Raw genomic sequence first — 21,259 nt, forward strand, 5'->3', positions numbered from 1 at the left:
ATTTCTAATTCAGTTGATCTACAGAGGACACGGCGAATAAACAATCAGGTTTCTCATGGTTTTATTTTTATTTTAATAAAAGAAAACAGTAAGCTGGATAATGTGTTTGGACACAAAGCACAGGACAGAAGACAGAATGTAGCTGAGTACTGACGTGATAAAGAGACTGTAGTCTCTCTCTCTCTCTCACACACACACACACACGCACACATGCACATGCACAGTTACTAAACACACACAGTCCTGAGCTTTCTGCTGAAATCTGGCAACCCTGATTTAATCATTCTCATTAAAACAATGCAATAGTCATATATTATACTGTTACATTAAGAGCATAAATTTTATATATATATATATAATATATGTATATTAAAACCTCTAGAAGCTTCTGAATGAGGTTTTTCTACTCCTCACGTGGATCTGCAGTGCCATCAAAAACATAAAACTACAAAAGATCCAAACCAACAAGACATTTTCACATTCAGTACATTTGCAGTGTCTATTCAAGTGACTGTACATCAGTAGATAAGCAGCTCTCAGAGCTCAGCAGAGTAAAAAACACATTTTCATTAAAAAAAAATCCTTACAAAGGTAACGTGTGTGAAGACAAAATGCAGTATTATTACTGCTACTAATAGAAATAATAGTAAGATATAGAGATAACAATTATATACAGAACAAATGAGAACAGTGCATTACAATGTGCACAAAATCTAAGCAGAGCTTAATGTACACAAATAATGAACACCTACATTTATTATAGACACATTTCTCTGCTGAATTGTTGTACTTTTACAACATGATGATAAAGAAAGATGAGACCATTCTCCAATCCAGAGCTCCCTCAACAAGGAAACTGTATGCCTTGAAGTGGAAACTTTCCCCTTCTTGGTGCAGAGACCACCAGCTCAGCCCAGTTAACTGCCCAGTTGGTGCTGGAGTTCCTGCAGGCCCGATTCTCCGCAGGGTTGGTCTGTGGGCAGACACCCCCTAGTTACACGTTTCCTCCGCGGTGTGCTGAGGCTGAGGCCTCCGGTACGATCTTGTGTCCCTCCGTGGGACCTGGCTGTGGTGTTAGAGGCTCTCTCTAAAGAGAGTTGGGGATCTTCGGGCCCTCAGTGGCCCCCTCTTATTTAGACTTTGCGCCTGGTCTGGCCAAAGCGTTTCTCTACCCTCAAGCGGGTTATGTTCCCTCCTCTACACCACGGCCTGTCGTGCTCCAGGCCTTCTGTCTTCCTCCCTTTCGGGAGCCCGACCAGCAGAGGCTTAACTGTGTGTGTGTCAGGTTCTATGGCCTCGATATGCGAGCCACTCCAGGCTTTTCTGTTCTCTCACCCTTGCTGTGCTCTTCCACACTCAGCAGGGATTTGTAAGTCTGGTGAAGTGGGCATACTCGTTCCCATATCGTTTCAACGCAGCTCGAGTTCCTAAAGGGGAACGTCTCTAGGTTATGCATATAACCATGGTTCCCCGAGGGAACGAGACGCCGCGTCTCAGTGCCATACTTCCGGCATCCCTGTGAGCGCTTGCTTCATTTCTCAGAAGCTGCCGCTGTATCCACCGCTTGTGCTTTTAAGCTTCCGGGTCGTCACCCCGCCCGTGGCTTCTCGCCCATCCATTGGACTGATTACACATGTGATTCAGAGCGTGGTCACGCTGAGGGCGTTCCCATAGTGTTTCGACGCAGCGTCTCGTTCCCTCGGGGAACCATGGTTACATGCGGTTCATTCATAACTTTATCCATAAAAACACTTTATAAGAAGAGCGAAGTCTCTGATTAAGACGCGTCTCCTCTGATCTCCTTCATGCGAAAACACTTTGCATATTTCACATAAACACTAATAACACCTGAGGAGGGCATTTTTGGTAAAGCTGAAACAGGAAGAGTGAAATATAATACGACCTCACATAAAATTCAGAAATAAAAGCAACCAGACAAACAGACAATAACACACACGCATCTCTAACAATTGATTGTTACTGAAAATTGAAAATTGAAAAAAAAAAATTGTTACCACAAAAAAACAACAACGGATTTTAATATGTAGTCATTTTTTTCCCAAAAAGTAAAGCAACATTCAGAATGCTGATAACTAAACAACTAACTCTGATAACGAAAAACATAGAACTGGAGGAGGGTGTACTTTCCTCGTACCATGACTGTAGGATCAGATCCAGATTGATAAAGATCAATCTGGTAATGTGACCTGACATAGTGCATCAGTTATTATGTGTTATAAAAGGTCTTACTGAGGTCTTTAATACCTGTAATAAAGGTTAAAGGGAAGTCTATAAGGCACGGGGTGATATAGTGCATCAGTTATTATGCGTTATAAAAGGTCTTACTGAGGTGTTTAATACCTGTAATAAAGGTTAAAGGGAAGTCTATAAGGCACGGGGTGTCAGTGGATGGAATGTAACAGGAGTAAACTCACATCCTCACTTAGCACCAGTCAGTAAAAGAAGTTTCAGTAGTTCCTGATCAGTAGTTTTACACACTGTGGCTCGTCTACACTCTGATTATCACATCAGTAGTTATTTATTCTGGTCCTTTCTTACGGATAATACTGAATTATGAAGAAAAGCACCACGTTTCCCTGCATGTGCTGAATTAGACGTGACTGAAACGCATCATTAAACACCACTGAACACGTCTGAAGTCAATTTGCTCAGCGTGATTTGAGAACCATTAACACCCTAACCCTGACCCCGACACTGTTACCTCACTGTGATTGTACAACATCCGTCACTTGTGTATGTGACCTACAGCTCCACCACCCTGCTGTTTCAGCACTTGCACTCACTCTCATACTGCACACTTCTTCCTGTAAAGGACGTTACTCTATATTTACATTACTGACATATTCTCCATCATGTAACAGCAGGAAATTCAAACTTACTTTCACTATGATCGTGCAGCACAATAAAGCTCTTCTATTCTATTCTAAAGATTTTATTATAATAGAATAGTGTTCAGTGTTTGTGGGTTCAGTAAGCTCAGTGTGTACTCAGTCCTGCTCTTCTCCTGGATCATGGTTAGCATTTCCATTCATTGGGCGCTGCTCGTGTCCGTTCCTTTCATCTTTCTCACGGAGCTGCTGATTCTCTCTCCTCAGACGCACATACATCACCATCAGGACCACAAATGCAGCTACAACCAGCAGCAGCAGCATCAGTACAATCCCCCACGCTGGTACACCTCCCTCCTGCCTGATGTCCGAACCTGGCTGGTCTTCTGCAAAACACACACAGAAGAATCATCTAACAGAAACATCACAACATGATCAGTCTGCAAGACCTCCACACACTGAGGCAGGACAGAAAGGATGTTTATGTGGTTCGTTTTTGATCCATATTAAAGTGTCCGGAGGTAAAAACACACTACAAAGAGAATCAGACTTTATTTCTCTTTTACACTTCACCAGTTCTAATTCAGACATAAAGCCTGACCGCTCTGAAAGTGGATTAAAGCTCTGTGCTGGTTTTTACTTCCGTACAGAAACGTAGGTGACACCAGAGGAGGCGTGAGACACGAATACAGATCTACAGAGCTCTTATTGATTCATTCCATCACTGAGAGAGAACTGGTGTGGGTCTTGCAGAGTGATGCTGTGATGGAGCCTGACTGACTTCCTGCTTTATTAACTAGATGTGCTCTCTGAGCGCTCTAGATCTGAATCCTGTGTGTTCTGCAGGGAGACGTGCTCTTTATGTTTCTGTATTATTCTGGAATAATATATATCTTGATGAATCTTGAGGTGATTGGCTACATCAGCAGAAGACCACATCATGTTACATGTTCCGATATACGTTTATGCTCACCACGGATGCAAAGAGTGGTTTTGCATGTTATTGTATCCTTCCCGGCAGCTCAGACCAGTCTGGTCATTCTCCTCTGAACTCTTTCATCAACAAGCCGTTTCCACCTACAAAACTGTCACTCACTGGATGTTTTTTGTAATCGCACCCTTCTGCATAAACTGTAGAGTCTGTTGTGTGAAAATCCCAGGAGATTAGCAGTTTCTTAAATACTCAAACCATCAACCACGGTCAAAGTCACTGATATCACTGATATTTTCCCCCATTCTGGTGTTTGACATGAACATTAACTGAAGCTCTTGACCTGTATCTTAATGATTATTTGCACTGTGCTGCTGCCACATGATTGGCTGATTGAATTACTATATGTGCAGGTGTTCCTAATAAAGTGGACAGTAAGTGTATGTAATATACTGTATACATATATAATGATGATTAAGTCATTCTTACCTCTCATATGGACCTTTAAGATGGCTAAAGTCTCATTGTTCACTACATCCCGTACTGTGTAGCTGCCACTGTCAGAGACATTTCCATCTTTAATCTGAAGAGTGTTGATGCGAGACGCTCTCTCTTTATAATCTGGACTTATAATCTGTATCTTCTCATTGTCCACGGTGCAGATCTGCAGGTCTGATGGTTGTGCAGCATCACTCGCAGTAAAACTCACCTCCACCAGGTCAGTGAGGGGTAAGTACACGTCTATGGGCTCGCCTGGGGTAATCTCACGGCTCATCACTTGAGCTAAGGAGAGGAAAGTTAGGGAATTAGAAATACGAGCAGAAAGTGTGTAGTGTTGAGGTTAATGCCCACATTACAGAAATAATAACACAAAACTAAATCTATAAACACAAAACCACACACAACAGCACTACAGCAACACAATGAGATGCAGGGAAACAGAAAAATTACTTTACAGAGATTAGAGAAGGTGAGAATCAGGTGCTACAGTGAACACTACAAAACTGACTGATGTTTGTGTCTCTCAGAAACAGAACTCATTACTAAACTGCAGGACGTCCAGCCAGGAGCCTGACAGCTTTCCTCTTTATTTTTAATACTCTGTGTGTGTGTGTGTGTGTGTGTGTGTGTGTGTGTGTGAATAAATGATGTGCTTTATTTTATTTAGACATTGTGGAAAATTAGGCTACAACAATTTTTATTATATTAGGAATATTCTGACAGTCCAACACAGTTTAGCATCAAGTTCTGCTTTTAAGACAAACACCTTCTTAATGAAGCCGAGTCAGCGCTGGTTCTGAACAAGGAACACAGTTACATCCAGTTACATCCAGAACCAGTGCTCTGTTTCACTCCTCCTAACCTAATGACACACCTTTAGCACTATCTGGAAAAGGTCTTATGAGATAAAAAAAGGACACTTACTCTCAATGAGGAGACGCACGTTACAGACGTCTTTGCCATCACACTGACACGTGTATAAACCTCTCGTACTGTAATCAGCTGCAGTGATGGTGAGATGTGGATTCCCCTTCAGGTACTGATCATGAGAGACGTTAAATCTCTCCTCTGACCTGCATGACGTCTGATCACACCGAGCCACAATCGTATGAAACTTGAAACTCCATTCGAGTGAACCAGGACATTTCCAGTCACAGGTGAGAGTAGCAGGGTGATGAAGTTTGGCTGTTACAGAACGTTCACCAGACACAGTGGCAGCAACTGAAGAAAATGGAAACAAACAAGAAAACTTTAACTAAAAAATGTAGGATATTAACACAAATTACTGCTTACGTACTGCTAATACACACCAACACCATGTCACAAGAAGTGTGAATAAAGAAACAACAGAATGTTAATGTTAATTAGCATAAAGACAGAATAACAGAGATGTTAATTAGCATATAGTGTGTGAGTGTGTGTACACTAATAACAGGAAAAGAAGACTTACAGGTGAAAATCTGCAGCCCGAACAGAAGTGTGTAGCTCCACATGTCTGCAGAAACACAGAACACACACATACACACACATACACACACACACACACACACACAGTCAGAGTATCTACAGTGATGGGATATGTGGTCAGCACGCTCCCCCTGGTCTTTTCTTTTGAGAACCTCAGACAGGTCGCATAGTTCAGCAGAGCTGCTCCGCTCTGTAACATGTTCAGGCTCCTCAGGTTCCTCAGGTTCACTGCGCAGATTTACTGTGACACTAAACACTAACCCAGGAAAGCGTTTAACTCACTGAGTGTCTGAGACCAGGCTGAATAAATACAGTCACCAGCTGTGTTTACGACACCATAGTTAGAACACACGACAGTCAGAAAACAGATTTCTTTCTTTTTAATCGAATTTAAATCCGCGATTGTGTTCGCAGCGGTCTGTGGCTGTGGCGATGCCGGGAGCGCGCAAGCGCAGGACAGCGGAACGTCTCTCACCTCAGGCTAAGCTAACTAAGCTAAGCGTGACGATTTAACTCAAACACAACAGCAAAAAAAACCGAAACAAACAAACACGCAGCTGTGTGAAAATCTGGAAGTGAATTCCTGCTGTTAGTACTAACTCACTCATCATAAGCATAATGAATAAATATTTTCAGGGCTCACCTGAACGTTCCTCAGAAAGTCTTCCACAGGAGAAGAGAGGAGAAGACAGGAGGTCAGGAGAAGACAGCTCTGGAAACACCGTCACTGCCGGCTAAAGCGCAAAAATAGCGCAAAAGTCTACAAACTCCAGCGGAAGAGTGAGAGAAAGTGAACTTTCTAACCAGCATGTAAATGCACTGACACAATACTCTTACGGATCTGTAGTAAATTTGGACGCGCAGTTGGGAAACCGGCTTTTAAAAAGGGCTTGTGGGGGCGTTGGTGCGGGTCTAGACGAAAACGCACTGACACCACACTCGGGCGGGGCTAACACTTCTTTTTTCTCCGAAATTTCATTAACAAACAGGGTACACATTCAATCTTATAAATAAACATATGATAGATATATTTTTATATCAAAATGGATTCTGAAAAATAAATATCAGGATCAGAAGTATCAATACTTCAGTATCGACCCCCCCACCCCTACCAAACAGGCGGTACAGCCCCAAATATATGGTCTAGCTCCAAACAGGTTAAAACGTTAACATGCGATAACCCGTTAACCCCTTAACCCTAACCCCTAAATCAAGGTAGTTGTTGATTCTGTGGGCTTCCCTAACCCCCTGCCTGTAACCACCTGACCCTGACTCTGGCCCCTGACCCTGACCCCATGAGTCTAACAACTAACCTTGACCCCCTAACTCTAACCTCCTGAACCTAACCCTAACCACATAACACTAACCCCCTAACTCTAACCCCCTAACGTCCTGACTCTAATCCTGACACAACCCCCCTGACCTCCCTGACTCTAACTCCCTAATCCTGGCTCCACTAACTCTAACCCAGTGACCCTCAACCTTCTGACTCTAACCCCTGAGCCCGACCCCCCTGACCCCCCTGACTTTAACCTCCATACCCTGACCCCTGTGACTCTAACTCCCTGACCTCACTGAGCCCCCGACCCCCCCAACTCTAACCCCCTGATCCCTTTGACTAACCTGACCCCTCTAACCCTAATCCCGTAACTCTCATGATTCTCCCTGACCCACAACCCCTAACTCTGACCACCCTAACACTGACCCTAATGCCATGACTCTAATCCTGACACAAACCTCCTAACCTCCCCAACTCTAACCCTCTGACCCCACTGACTCTAACCCCCTAACCCTGAACCCACAGACTCTAACTTCCTAACCCCACTGAGCCCCCAACCCCCCTGACCCCTCTAACCCTAATCCTGTAACCCCCCATTATTCTAACCTCCTTACTAGAGTGAATCTAACTCCCTGACCCCCGTCCCCCCCTGTCCCCCCGTCCCCCTAGATTCTAACCCACTGGCCAACCTAACTCTAACCCTTTGACCCGCCTGACTCTAACTCCCTGATCCCCCTCACACTAACCCACAGACCCCCTTGACTCTAATCCCCTGACTAAAATCCCCTGACCCTAACCCCCTGACACTCTTGACCCCCTAACTCTAACCTTCTGACTCTAATCCCCCTGAAACTCCTGACCCCCTAACTCTAACCTACTGACTCTAATCCCCCTGACACTCCTGACCCCCTAACTCTAACCTACTGACTCTAATCCCCCTGACACTCCTGACCCCCTAACTCTAACCTTCTGACTCTAATCCCCCTGACACTCCTGACCCCCTAACTCTAACCTTCTGACTCTAATCCCCCTGACACTCTTGACCCCCTAACTCTAACCTTCTGACTCTAATCCCCCTGACACTCTTGACCCCCTAACTCTAACCTTCTGACTCTAATCCCCCTGACACTCTTGACCCCCTAACTCTAACCTTCTGACTCTAATCCCCCTGACACTCCAGATCCCCTAACTGTAACCTTCTGCCTCTGACTCCCGACCATAACATTGACCCTATCCCCCTGACTCTAACCCCCCAACACGAACTTCTGGAAAGAGCTTGGCATTCCAAAAGAGGCAGACAAAAAAAAGCAAGTATACCAAGGAAAGACATACCAGTGGCTAAGATATACTGGTCTGAAAGCAGAGACAGAGGGCCTGATCATTGCTGCACAAGACCAGTATGACCAGATCATGTCACCTTCGCATCATGAATGGTACTAATCTGCAATATATACTGCCAAAAGTATCAAGAGAAATAATATCTCAGGATGAACTGTAATGGCAAAAACTGAATACATCCATTGGCACAAGGCAGATGCATACTTTCGTTGGACGATCTGCAGGACCTACAATATGAAGACAAATAAGAAGTGGTAGAAATATTAACAGATGAAGGCCGTCCATAAGACTAGAGAGATCAAAATACAGGAGATGATATGCACGGTTACACACACACACACACACACACATACACACACACACACACACACACACACCAGTTCCTCATATGTGCATGCTCATGACAACAGTATGTTAATTTCATCTGACTTCAGTCACTGAGAAGCTCTCCAAATACAAAGATCTACTTTAAATCACATTATAAACACTACAATATATTCACAATAAATTTTATTATTCAAAAAATATAAAGTGAATACAGCAAATACTTAAGGATATTTAATCTACACTTGCACACTTACAGCAAACCCCTATTCACAAATCATGATACTTAAACTATTGCTTATTAGGGGAAAAAAGAGCTACATTGAAATGAGACCAGATGGAGATTTTCGGTAGGATCTCCCTGCTTCTCAGCTGTTCTGTCATCATCTCCTGAATGTTCTACTCTTGACCTGAGCCAAATCCAGCCTTTTAAGATCAGAGGAGAGACAATGTAGATGACCAAGACCAAGCCCGATGATTAGATCAAGGTGTCCCTGCGGGATTGTGTTCATCCACCTCCAGAAGTTTTTATCTAAACACAAACCAACACAGATATCTCATGAGCAATCTAACACGTCAGATTTTCACTTTAACTTCAGTCAGAAATGCAAAAGTAAGCTTCTGATATTCTTATGATATTCTCATCCCACACAGTGTACACACCGCGAGTCTCTCACATCATTCAGAATAAAGCAGGACTTAGACAAGGCTCTCTTCTCATAGCCTGGGTGATAGTGAACTTGCTTTTGTAGAGTGTGACAGATTTCTGCCTTCCATCATCATCCGTCCTGTTAAACGTGATCCTCACTCACTCAGAGATGAAAAAATCCACAGTGAAGGAGTCTCCATGTTCGATCTGTCTGTTATAGTCAATACCTGAGGAGATAAACACACACCCATAAATGTGATTTTAATTTTACTTCTCTTTAAAATGTGACTTTTCCACCGAACCGTACCGTGCCCTAGTACCCATGCTGAATTTAGATCCCCTTCCTGGACCAGAAATATAGTGACTCTCTGAAAGTTTCCTTCTATTTTCAAAATCCTTTTTTCTGGTGGATTTAAGAGATCGTCACATCACATATTTAAATGGTAATTTAAAGCTTTACTTTCATTTTTACTTATATTGGTACAGCACTGATCCTTTTCTTACTGATATTTAGCTTGATTTACTTTTCTTCCTCATGATCCAGGTAAAATATATTGTTACTATAATCCCCTCATACGTATAAGAACTGTTTATTGAGTGGAAAGTGAAGGATGCTTACGCTCGATGCGAAGATAAAGACAACAGATTTCTTTTCCATCACACTGACACACGTACCAGGTCCTCTTACTGTAATCAGCTGCAGTGATGGTGAGAGACAGATCTCCTGTCAGGTACTGAGCATGAGTGATGTTAAATCCCTCCTCAGGGCGACATGTTCTCCTGACTCAGAAGCCAATAGTTCATTTCACAAACTATTCAAAATAAAGTAAAATAAAGCAAAACTATGATCAACATATTTCTTCAACAAACCAGCATGATCGTAGAGTGTTATTCTGTATTTTAAAGAAATACAGTCATCTCTAACCTTAGGCATTTAGTATAGTTAAAGAAAAAATACAGTGAATACAAAAACATATACACAACAGAAAATAGTTTCATACCTGCACATTCCCTCTCATTAATGCACACTGCAGGTATACAGAACACATTAGAAATACATAGGTACCTGATCTGGAGAGAAATAAGAGCATTTTTCCTCAAGGTGCTGCTCACAGCAGGACAGTGACTTGGCATTTTAACTTGATTCAACTCATGCTAAACAATTCCACAAGAATAATTAACCACAAACAAGGCATTTTCACAGCGCGCAAACATTTTATAAACTATATACTGACTATAATCCATACTGGACGGTTATATAACTGAACAGAAACTCAGCACTAGGGCCTCACTGACACTAACACAGTGCTTTTCAATGGTGAGACCCCCAGCTTAAACACTCATCTCACTTAATTTCACACGGATAACTACACAAAAACTGCAGACACATCCCACAAACCACCAGCCAAACATCAGACTGTCAAATCATCAGGTTTAAGGCATTTATCAGTGATTAACAGGTTAACTTTATCACCCCTAAAGCTAACACAACACTCGTTTAGACGCTTCTGTAGCTGAGATGTGTTACAGATACGGGATGTACCAAAAGGAAAGGGGGGGGGGGGTCACACCATCATCTCTCACTGAGATTTCCTCTCAAACTTGTTCTTAAACTCAGTTCATGTCAGTAAAATTACACATCCTACTTCTTTTCAGATTAGAACTAAAATAAAACCGGTTTTAGCGGCTGTTTTCTGAGGAAAGTAGCTAACGCTCGCAGAAAGTTCTAGATTTGTAGCTTAGCTTTTCTGAGTTACACTATCAATACTGGCTAAAACCGGTTTTAACTGGCCGCGCGCTTTCAGCTCGTGAAGAAGAGCACATGGCTAATCGACCAATCAGCACTCAGGCCACGCCCACTATAGGCCTCCACCTGTTTAACAATTAATGAGATGTTGTAGCTGTAGAATGTAATGTGAGTGTACTGATTAATAAATAATAATAATAATAATAATAATAATGTCATTAAAGACTTTTCACTGTAAAGTCAGAAATGTCATTAAAGCTCTTTTATTGTACAGATGGATACACACACTTTTACATTAACATTTAAATTGATTCATTCACAAGATGAATTATTTGATTCAAAGCCACTTGTGTGTCAACAGCATTAATACACCACAGTATTTAACACACACGGTATTGTCATTGTCCACCTCTCATCTCTCTGCTTTCCATCCAGGAGGAGTGTGTGTGTGTGTGTGTGTGTGTGTGTGTGTGCTGCAGATCAGCTCTGTTCCAGCAGAAGGACAGTTGTGTTTGAAGGGTCGGTGTGTTGGTGTTGGTGATCAGGGGACTGGATGTGAGGTTTGTAGCTGCTGTTAGTGTTTGTAACTGTAGTATATGCAGGTGCATATAGGCTGTTAAAGTAACTACGTCTGGGATTATTGATGCTATTACATCAACGTCCCACTGGAGGGCAGTGTTACAAAGTTTAAGGAGGCAAGTTGTTACATCCTGCCTTGGTGTTTTTCGGTGGTGGCATTAAAAAAACGACTAACAGTCACAGTGGTCTCCTCTCATGCTTTATGAATAAAACCCACGTAAAACAAAGAACATGACAATAACAGAGGATGGAGTGAGCGTTCAGTTTTAGCTCTACACTTTCCTAGCTAAAGAGAGAATCTGAATATTCAGATATGGTCAAAAGTTTGTGGACACCTGATTATCACACCCATATGTGCCTCTTCCTCAAACTGTTACCACAAAGTCTGAAGCACACAGTTGTATAGAACGTCTCTGTGTGCTGTAGCTTTACAGTTTCCCTTCACTGGAACTAAGAGACTCAAACCTGCTCCAGCATGACGATGCCCCTGTGCACAAAGCCAGCTCCATGAAGACATGGTGTGTGAAGGTTGGAGTGGAAGAACTCGAGTGTCCTGCACAGAGCCCTGACCTCAACCCCACTGAACACCTTTGGGATGAACTGGAACTGGAGACTCCTTACCCAACATCAGCGCCTGACCTCACTAATGCTCTCGTAGCTGAATGAACACAAATCCCCACAGCCACGCTCCAACATCTAGTGGAAAGACTTCGCAGAAGAGTGGAGCTCATTATAACAGCAAACACACGGGGAATAAATCTGGAATGAGACGTTCAACACGCACATATGAGTGTGATGGTCAGGGGTGCACATACTTTTGTCCATATAGTGTACATTAAATATAACCTTAGTAAAGAATGCTCTGGTTTAGCTAGCTAATACTTCACTCTCTGTGCTGCTGGAATATGTGAATTTCCCTCTGGGACGAATAAAGAGATCTATCTATCTATCTATCTATCTATCTATCGATCTTATTCACTACTTTGTACACTATTTCAGGAGTTTTATTATTTTTAAAATCAGATCATAAAAGCCTAGTGAAGGATGCCCAGTAAACTCATACAATCCCACAATGCACTGCAATATATTAGCGTCCAAACGCCGTAGCCTTGCCCACAATGCACAATTCCCACAATGCACTTTGATGTTTTTAGGGAGTTTTGCAGATACACAACACTGGGTGCAGGACGTCTCTGACTCTGACTTCTGTTTCTCCTGAGTTTTTAAACAAGAACCATAAAGAGGACGGTGTGAAAGGCAGCGACAGTAATACTGAATCAATGAAAGGTGAATAGACGGGTGAGGAGCGTATACAGGTGAGAGAATCACGGGAGAGTGTGTGGACGTGTGAGTGTGTGTTCTCTCCCAGAGAGTGGATCATGAAGCCAGGACTAGCAGATTTCTCCGTTTCAGCTGATTTTAAAGCTTCATGAATCACTCAGTAACTTCACATCTTTCACCATCAACCTGAAATTATAACTGAGATGAACACACTGTAAAACTTTCAGAAGCAAAAATAGTTTATTTTATACAATTTAGCATACCTAAATATTCCTTTTAACACTTTTCAGCAAAAGAGAGACATTACATAATACTGCATGATGTTTTATAAGGCACATCTTCAGTATAAATGTGTTCTATGTACAGTACATTGAATAAAAATAAAACAATAATATGACAAACAAGACAAAACTACAGTACAGTAAATATAAGTACCACTGAGCGACTCTGTTTAAACGCCAGCGTGTACTCCAGGGTCATAAGCTGAGATGTGAAATGGACAGGCGTGTCTAACAGCTGGTGCTGACCTGTTTCAGTCTCTGAGTTTTAATCACGATGCTGAACAGAAACAGATGCTGTGAGGAAGACCGAGTGTTTCAGTGCACAGCATCAGTGTAGGAAGTACCAGAGGAGTTTCAATCATGATCCTGAACAAGAGCCTTAAGTCAGGTGTCATTAGAAACTAGACTGGATTAATGCGGACGTAGCCAACATCTGTACTGGTTTCCAGCGTTCAGTGCTGATGGTTAGAGAGAGCAGTGTGTACTGAGATCTCCACATCTGCACTGTGGTTGGTGTGTCCAATCATTCCGTGCTGCTGGTGTTGGTTGGCATTTTCAGTCATTTGGTGTCTGTCTGCAGATTCCCCACGGAGCTGCTGAATTTCTTTCCACAGATATCCGATCACTAACCCTGCTACAATGAGCAGAATCACCAGCACCACTATCAGTGTAATCCCCCACGCTGGCATGGCTCTGTCCTGCTTACAGTCTGGATACGGCTTCTCCTCTGCAACACACACACACACACACACACACACACACACGTGAGTTTTACAGCAGGTTCTCATTATAACATCACACACATGATTTACAGTCTCAGAGTGTTTTATTCCTGAACCCCAGCAGCTCTGCATTTCAGTTATTAACCTGATGAGGAGCTCTGGGTCATTTCTTTTTCTGTCAGAAGATGGCGCTGTTTTGTACAGTTTTGCCCTTTATACAGTATCTGACTTTCTCCGATTTAATCATTTAGTAATTAGTAACTTAGTTCAGTGTGTAATTAATCAACATTGCTGTGTGCTAACAAAAAGAAAATCTAACAAATTATCATATAGACAAAGACGTATAAGATCATAAACACAGACATACCAGAGACACCGCGATGTTCTAGAGAGTGAGTCTGGGACACGAGCGCACTTCCAGAACCCTGCTGTTCTGCTTTACAATCTAAAAAACATCACATGATCAGTCTGCAAGACCTCCACACACTCAGGCAGGACAGAAAGGATGTTTATGTGGTTCGTTTTTGATCCATATTAAAGTGTCAGGAGGTAAAAACACACTACAAAGAGAATCAGACTTTATTTCTCTTTTACACTTCACCAGTTCTAATTCAGACATAAAGCCTGACTGCTCTGAAAGTGGATTAAAGCTCTGTGCTGGTTTTTACTTCCGTACAGAAACGTAGGTGACACCAGAGGAGGCGTGAGACACGAATACAGATCTAAAGAGCTCTTATTGATTCATTCCATCACTGAGAGAGAAGTGGTGTGGGTCTTGCAGAGTGATGCTGTGATGGAGCCTGACTGACTTCCTGCTTTATTAACTAGATCACGCCATGTTTGTGAGGTTCATTATACAGCTGATCTGAGAAGAGCCGTTTCTGTCAGTAATCAGACAACACCACACACACCACTACACACACCCCTACACCACACCACACACGCCCCTACACCACACACCTCTACACTACACCACACACACCACTACACACACCCCTACACCACACACCTCTAAGCCACATACCTCTACACTACACCACACACACCACTACACACGCCCCTACACCACACCACACACCCCTACACACACCCCTACACCACACACCTCTACACTACACCACACACCTCTAAGCCACATACCTCTACACTACACACACCCCTACACCACACACCTCTAAGCCACATACCTCTACACTACACACACACACACACCTCCAGTCTCAGCTCATATGGAGAAGTCAGCAGTCCAGACATTCACATATAAATTGAAACCCAGTCCATGTTTAAAAGATGTTGCAACGAAATACTGCATGTATACAAACTCACTGAACATTTCATTAGGAACATCTGTACATCTGCTCATTCATGTAATTATCCAATCATGTGTCAGGAGCACAACGTATAAATGTAGCTACAGGTCAAGAGCTCAAGTGTATGTAATATACAGTGGGGATCGAAAGTTTGGGCTCCCCAGGTAAAAATTTGTATTAATGTGCATAAAGAAGCCAAGGAAAGATGGAAAAATCTCCAAAAGGCATCAAATTACAGATTAGACATTCTTATAATATGTCAAAAAAAGTTAGATTTTGTTTCCATCATTTACACTTTCAAAATAACAGAAAACAAAAAAAGGCGTCTGCAAAAGTTTGGGCACCCTGCAGAGTTTATAGCATGCACTGCCCCCTTTGGAAAGCTGAGACCTGACAGTGTCATGGATTGTTCTCAATCATTGTCTGGAAAGACCAGGTGATGTCAATCTCAAAGGTTTTAAATGCCCAGACTCATCTGACCTTGCCCCAACAATCAGCACCATGGGTTCTTCTAAGCAGTTGTCTAGAAAACTGAAACTGAAAATAGTTGACGCTCACAAAGCAGGAGAAGGCTATAAGAAGATAGCAAAGCGTTTTCAGATGCCAATATCTTCTGTTCGGAATGTAATTAAGAAATGGCAGTCAGCAGGAACAGTGGAAGTTAAAGCAAGATCTGGAAGACCAAGAAAAATATCAGACAGAACAGCTCGCAGGATTGTGAGAAAAGCGAGTCAAAACCCACGTTTGACTGCACGATCCCTCCAGAAAGATCTGGCAGACACTGGAGTTGTGGTACACTATTCCACTGTAAAGAGATACTTGTACAAATATGATCTTCATGGAAGAGTCATCAGAAGAAAACCTCTTCTACGTCTTCACCACAAAAATCAGCGTTTGAAGTTTGCAAATGAACATATAGACAAGCCTGACGCATTTTGGAAACGAGTTCTGTGGACCGATGAGGTTAAAATAGAACTTTTTGGCCGGAATGAGCAAAGGTACGTTTGGAGAAGAAAGGGCACCGAATTTTATGAAAAGAACCTCTGTCCAACTGTTAAGCATGGGGGTGGATCAATCATGCTTTGGGGTTGTATTGCAGCCAGTGGCACAGGGAACATTTCACGAGTAGAAGGAAAAATGGATTCAATAAAATTTCAGCAAATTTTGGACGGTAAGTTGATGCCATCTGTGAAAAAGCTGAAGTTAAAGAGAGGATGGCTTCTACAAATGGATAATGATCCTAAACACACCTCAAAATCCACAGTGGATTACATCAAGAGGCGTAAACTGAAGGTTTTGCCATGGCCTTCACAAGCTCCTGACCTCAACATAATTGAAAATCTATGGATAGACCTTAAAAGAGCAGTGCGTGACAGACGGCCCAGAAATCTCAAAGAACTGGAAGACTTTTGTAAGGAAGAATGGGCAAAGATACCTCAAACAAGAATTGAAAGACTCTTGGCTGGCTACAAAAAGCGTTTACAAGCTGTGATACTTGCCAAAGGGGGCAGTGCATGCTATAAACTCTGCAGGGTGCCCAAACTTTTGCAGACGCCATTTTTTTGTTTTCTGTTATTTTGAAAGTGTAAATGATGGAAACAAAATCTAACTTTTTTTGACATATTATAAGAATGTCTAATCTGTAATTTGATGCCTTTTGGAGATTTTTCCATCTTTCCTTGGCTTCTTTATGCACATTAATACAAATTTTTACCTGGGGAGCCCAAACTTTCGATCCCCACTGTACTGTATGCATATATGATGATGATTAAGTCATTCTTACCTCTCATATGGACCTTTAAGATGGCTAAAGTCTCATCATTCACTATATCCCGTACTGTGTAGCTGCCACTGTCAGAGACATTTCCATCTTTAATCTGAAGAATGTTGAAGCGAGACGCTCTCTCTTTATAATCTGGACTGCACTGTGTCTTCTCATTGTCCACGGTGCAGATCTGCAGGTCTGATGGTTGTGCAGCATCACTCGCAGTAAAACTCACCTCCACCAGGTCAGTGAGGGGTAAGTACACGTCTATGGGCTCGCCTGGGGTAATCTCACGGCTCATCACTTGAGCTAAGGAGAGGAAAGTTAGGGAATTAGAAATACGAGCAGAAAGTGTGTAGTGTTGAGGTTAATGCCCACATTACAGAAATAATAACACAAAACTAAATCTATAAACACAAAACCACACACAACAGCACTACAACAACACAATGAGATGCAGGGAAACAGAAAAATTACTTTACAGAGATTAGAGAAGGTGAGAATCAGGTGCTACAGTGAACACTACAAAACTGACTGATGTTTGTGTCTCTCAGAAACAGAACTCATTACTAAACTGCAGGACGTCCAGCCAGGAGCCTGACAGCTTTCCTCTTTATTTTTAATACTCTGTGTGTGTGTGTGTGTGTGTGTGTGTGTGTGTGTGAATAAATGATGTGCTTTATTTTATTTAGACATTGTGGAAAATTAGGCTACAACAATTTTTATTATATTAGGAATATTCTGACAGTCCAACACAGTTTAGCATCAAGTTCTGCTTTTAAGACAAACACCTTCTTAATGAAGCCGAGTCAGCGCTGGTTCTGAACAAGGAACACAGTTACATCCAGTTACATCCAGAACCAGTGCTCTGTTTCACTCCTCCTAACCTAATGACACACCTTTAGCACTATCTGGAAAAGGTCTTATGAGATAAAAAAAGGACACTTACTCTCAATGAGGAGACGCACGTTACAGACGTCTTTGCCATCACACTGACACGTGTATAAACCTCTCGTACTGTAATCAGCTGCAGTGATGGTGAGATGTGGATTCCCCTTCAGGTACTGATCATGAGAGACGTTAAATCTCTCCTCTGACCTGCATGACGTCTGATCACACCGAGCCACAATCGTATGAAACTTGAAACTCCATTCGAGTGAACCAGGACATTTCCAGTCACAGGTGAGAGTAGCAGGGTGATGAAGTTTGGCTGTTACAGAACGTTCACCAGACACAGTGGCAGCAACTGAAGAAAATGGAAACAAGAAAAAGGAAGTAGAGTTAATGTAAGCTATTAACACACATCACTGAGTAGATAATGCTAATGCTGAACACACCAACACCATGTCACAATACATGTGAATAATGAGACGACAGATTTGTTCATCAGTTAGCATATAGCAATGTGTGTGTGTGTGTGTGTGTGTGGTACTAATAACAGGAAAAGAAGACTTACAGGTGAAAATCTGCAGCCCAAACAGAAGTGTGTAGCTCCACATGTCTGCAGAAACACAGAACACACACAGAGTTATATGATATTAATTTGCTAATTTATTTATGGGAATCTTTCTGCTTTGAATCGACTTCGACGTGAACCGAAAGGAGGATGAAGACTTGATGACGTGACACACAACATTTATTAAAAATATATATATTATATGCTAAGAAACTGTACACTACTGCTCAACACTGCACAGTGCACAGGCTTCATGATACGAGTTGGGATCTGAAGTGAGAAAATGTTTGTCTTGTAGATGAATCATTCATTTCCAACCCATCGATATATCGATATATTACTCACGTGAAAACACACGTTATGTGATGAGAGCAGCAGTACGGTGTAACGTAAAGACTTCCTCTACTTTAGAGAAGATCGTACTGTTTCTACCATTTCTAATCTAATTCCCATCAGATCCCACAGTGTGTTTGACATCTGATGAAATGATTGTTATGACTGAATTGTACTGATTTTGTAGATTAGTTGTCGCTCTACTCTGATCTGTACCCAGTAAATCCTCTCACCATCAGAGCAGAGGTCAGACACTGAGCAGCTGAACACTCTGTTCTCTGTGTCTCTGAAGAACGGTATAATACTGTAAATAAATCATATCCTCTATAAAGTGATGTGTTAGTGATCTCTACTGTAAAGTTCCTGAGGAACCTCCACAGAGAGAGATCTGAGATGTAGCACAGAGCAGAAAGCCGAATCCTGAGGGGCATTTTATATGTCTACGGCGCGAGTGCGTCACTCCCCCCAAACCCCGCCCACAAACAACACGAGCGCGTCACTCCCCCAAACCCCCGCCCACAAACAACACGAGCGCGTCACTCCCCCAAAACCCCGCCCACAAACAACACGAGCGCGTCACTCCCCCAAAACCCCGCCCACAAACACGCTGTAAAGCTGAACTGTGAAATGAGGCCCCACTAACACACACCGGAAGTGCTCAGGCCCTGCAGTCTCTCCACCTCATAACGCCATAAACAGTCTAGTTTTATTATCAAACAGAGAAACCTGAGTGTTTTCACTTCTGTCTGACATGACGGTGAATTTAATCTCCTGTTAAACTCCACTATAACACACACTGACTACCAGCACTACATACGTACACACACACACACACCGCTGCTATGTGAGTAGGTGTAGGTGTGAGAAGGTGTGTGATGTGTTTGAGATTTTGATTTAGGAAATGATTGTGTTTATAGAAAATGAAGCCCCACTATAACAATCTCCAGGTGAGGGAGGTAAAGTGAAATAATCCCACTCCTAAACATTTCCTAGCCTTATCTGTCCACGCAGGTAAATAAAGACAAAGAGTGCAGCTGGATCAGTGTGAACATCAGCTGTGTAAAATATCACAGTGTCATTTTCTCTTCAGTACTCACCTGGAATAAAGCACTAACACACCTTCCAGCACTGACACACAGCAAGAGCTTCTACACACCAGCTCTGTTAGCTCTGTTAGCACTCACTGACTCAAAGCAGAGGCAAGTCCACAAGAAAAGCCCTCTGAGCAGCCAAACACCGCCACTCTACAGCACCACAGGCCGAAATAATAATAATAATACTAATAATAACCAAATAATAATAATAATAATAATAATAATAATAATAATAATAATAATAATAAACGTCGTTATCCGGTTAGAGAGCAGAGAGAGAAGTGAACAGCAACAACATGGCGACTGAGCCTCTCGTAGTCAGACAGTACTGTTTGGGGGCGGGGTTGGGGGCGGGACTGCAGGGTTAAAATCGAAACTGAAACATCATCAGTGTGTACAGGCTGTTTACAGGAATGACGTATTTTTGTAGGCCAACCTTGTCATTAGCATCGCTCTGCTTCCCTCGACAAAAAGCCAGTAGGATTTCCTGCAGCAGAGCTGAGACTCACTTTAAGCCTTTACATGTACAGTGTCTCTGTGAGGAATAATCTTTAATCACACAGCAAAGTCTCTTCTAACTGGAATATTTTACTGATTTAATCACTCTGAATATAAATGTGGCTTTTTATTCAATAGCTGAGAATCTAATACAATATTGTTATTTGGAACAGAGATTTATTTCTAGATTGATTATCTTGGTTAATCTGGTTAAAATCCCACACTTTTATTTCATGTGGACAAAAAATACTAACACTGAAAAAGTTAAAGCTGTTAAACTTGTAAGATGTTATAAATGGAAGGCTTGAAGACAGTAGAACTCTGAATCTGAAAGGAAGGAAGTAATCAGAAAGTAGCAGAGCTGCAGCTTTGTGAACTAGTTAGAGACGTGTGACAGATGACTGGCTGATCCCAGCATACGAGGCATTACAATAGTCCAGATGGGATCAAATTAAAGCATCAACAGCTTTTCTTAGGTCATGGAAGGAAAGAAACAGTTTCATTTTGCTGATTGTTCTGAGCTGAAAGAAGTTTTTAACAGCTGCACTGATTCATTTTTCATCTTTACCTCTTGGTCAAAAATTAGCTCAAGCTTTCTTTGTTTTTGTTTCACCACAGCTTTACTCCAATAACTCCAGACTTGTGCTGAGTGATATTACAGCTTCAGGGCTTCATCTACAGGTGAGAGAACAGAACTACTGTGAATGGACTTTTCTCTGTTTAATCAGTCCATTAATATCAGATATTTAATCATTATATCATAGTATTTTTATCCTGAAGCCCTGAGCTTGTTATGTAACACTACATGTTCAAGCTGTAAGAAATGTTAGTGAGATTTCATCTCTGTTTCCCGCT

The 21,259-nt window shown here is 42.1% G+C and overlaps 2 protein-coding genes across 6 annotated transcripts in view; both read right to left on the reverse strand.

The window, feature by feature from the left end:
- The window catches only part of LOC128317312 (uncharacterized), a 30,556-nt gene extending 23,908 nt beyond the window's left edge, over window positions 1-6,648 (reverse strand). The window contains exons 1-5 of one of the 2 annotated variants that reach the window (XR_008300833.1): window positions 6,392-6,648; window positions 5,732-5,776; window positions 5,206-5,502; window positions 4,270-4,563; window positions 2,266-3,235 (exon numbers count right to left, since the gene is read on the reverse strand). Coding sequence is in view for 1 of the 2 variants with exons in the window: in XM_053228912.1 (XP_053084887.1) it covers window positions 3,009-3,235; window positions 4,270-4,563; window positions 5,206-5,502; window positions 5,732-5,774 (861 nt within the window). In the remaining variant the exon portion in view is untranslated. Of the gene's footprint in view, window positions 1-44; window positions 3,236-4,269; window positions 4,564-5,205; window positions 5,503-5,731; window positions 5,777-6,391 lie in introns of those variants that run through there. The other variant, XM_053228912.1, reaches the window with a different exon arrangement.
- Window positions 6,649-11,452: 4,804 nt separating this feature from the next.
- LOC113528266 (uncharacterized) overlaps window positions 11,453-21,259 on the reverse strand; it is a 28,843-nt gene continuing 19,036 nt past the window's right edge. For 2 of the 4 annotated variants that reach the window (XM_053228906.1, XM_053228909.1), the window contains one exon: window positions 11,453-13,953. In XM_053228906.1, coding sequence (XP_053084881.1) covers window positions 13,679-13,953 — 275 coding nt within the window. In that variant the 3' untranslated portion in view covers window positions 11,453-13,678. Of the gene's footprint in view, window positions 13,954-14,315; window positions 14,394-17,041; window positions 17,333-17,972; window positions 18,270-18,479; window positions 18,525-19,909; window positions 20,217-21,259 lie in introns of those variants that run through there. The other 2 variants (XM_053228907.1, XM_053228910.1) reach the window with 2 other exon arrangements.

This window comes from Pangasianodon hypophthalmus, chromosome 24, assembly GCF_027358585.1.
Source record: "Pangasianodon hypophthalmus isolate fPanHyp1 chromosome 24, fPanHyp1.pri, whole genome shotgun sequence".
Taxonomy (NCBI): Eukaryota; Metazoa; Chordata; class Actinopteri; order Siluriformes; family Pangasiidae; genus Pangasianodon; species Pangasianodon hypophthalmus.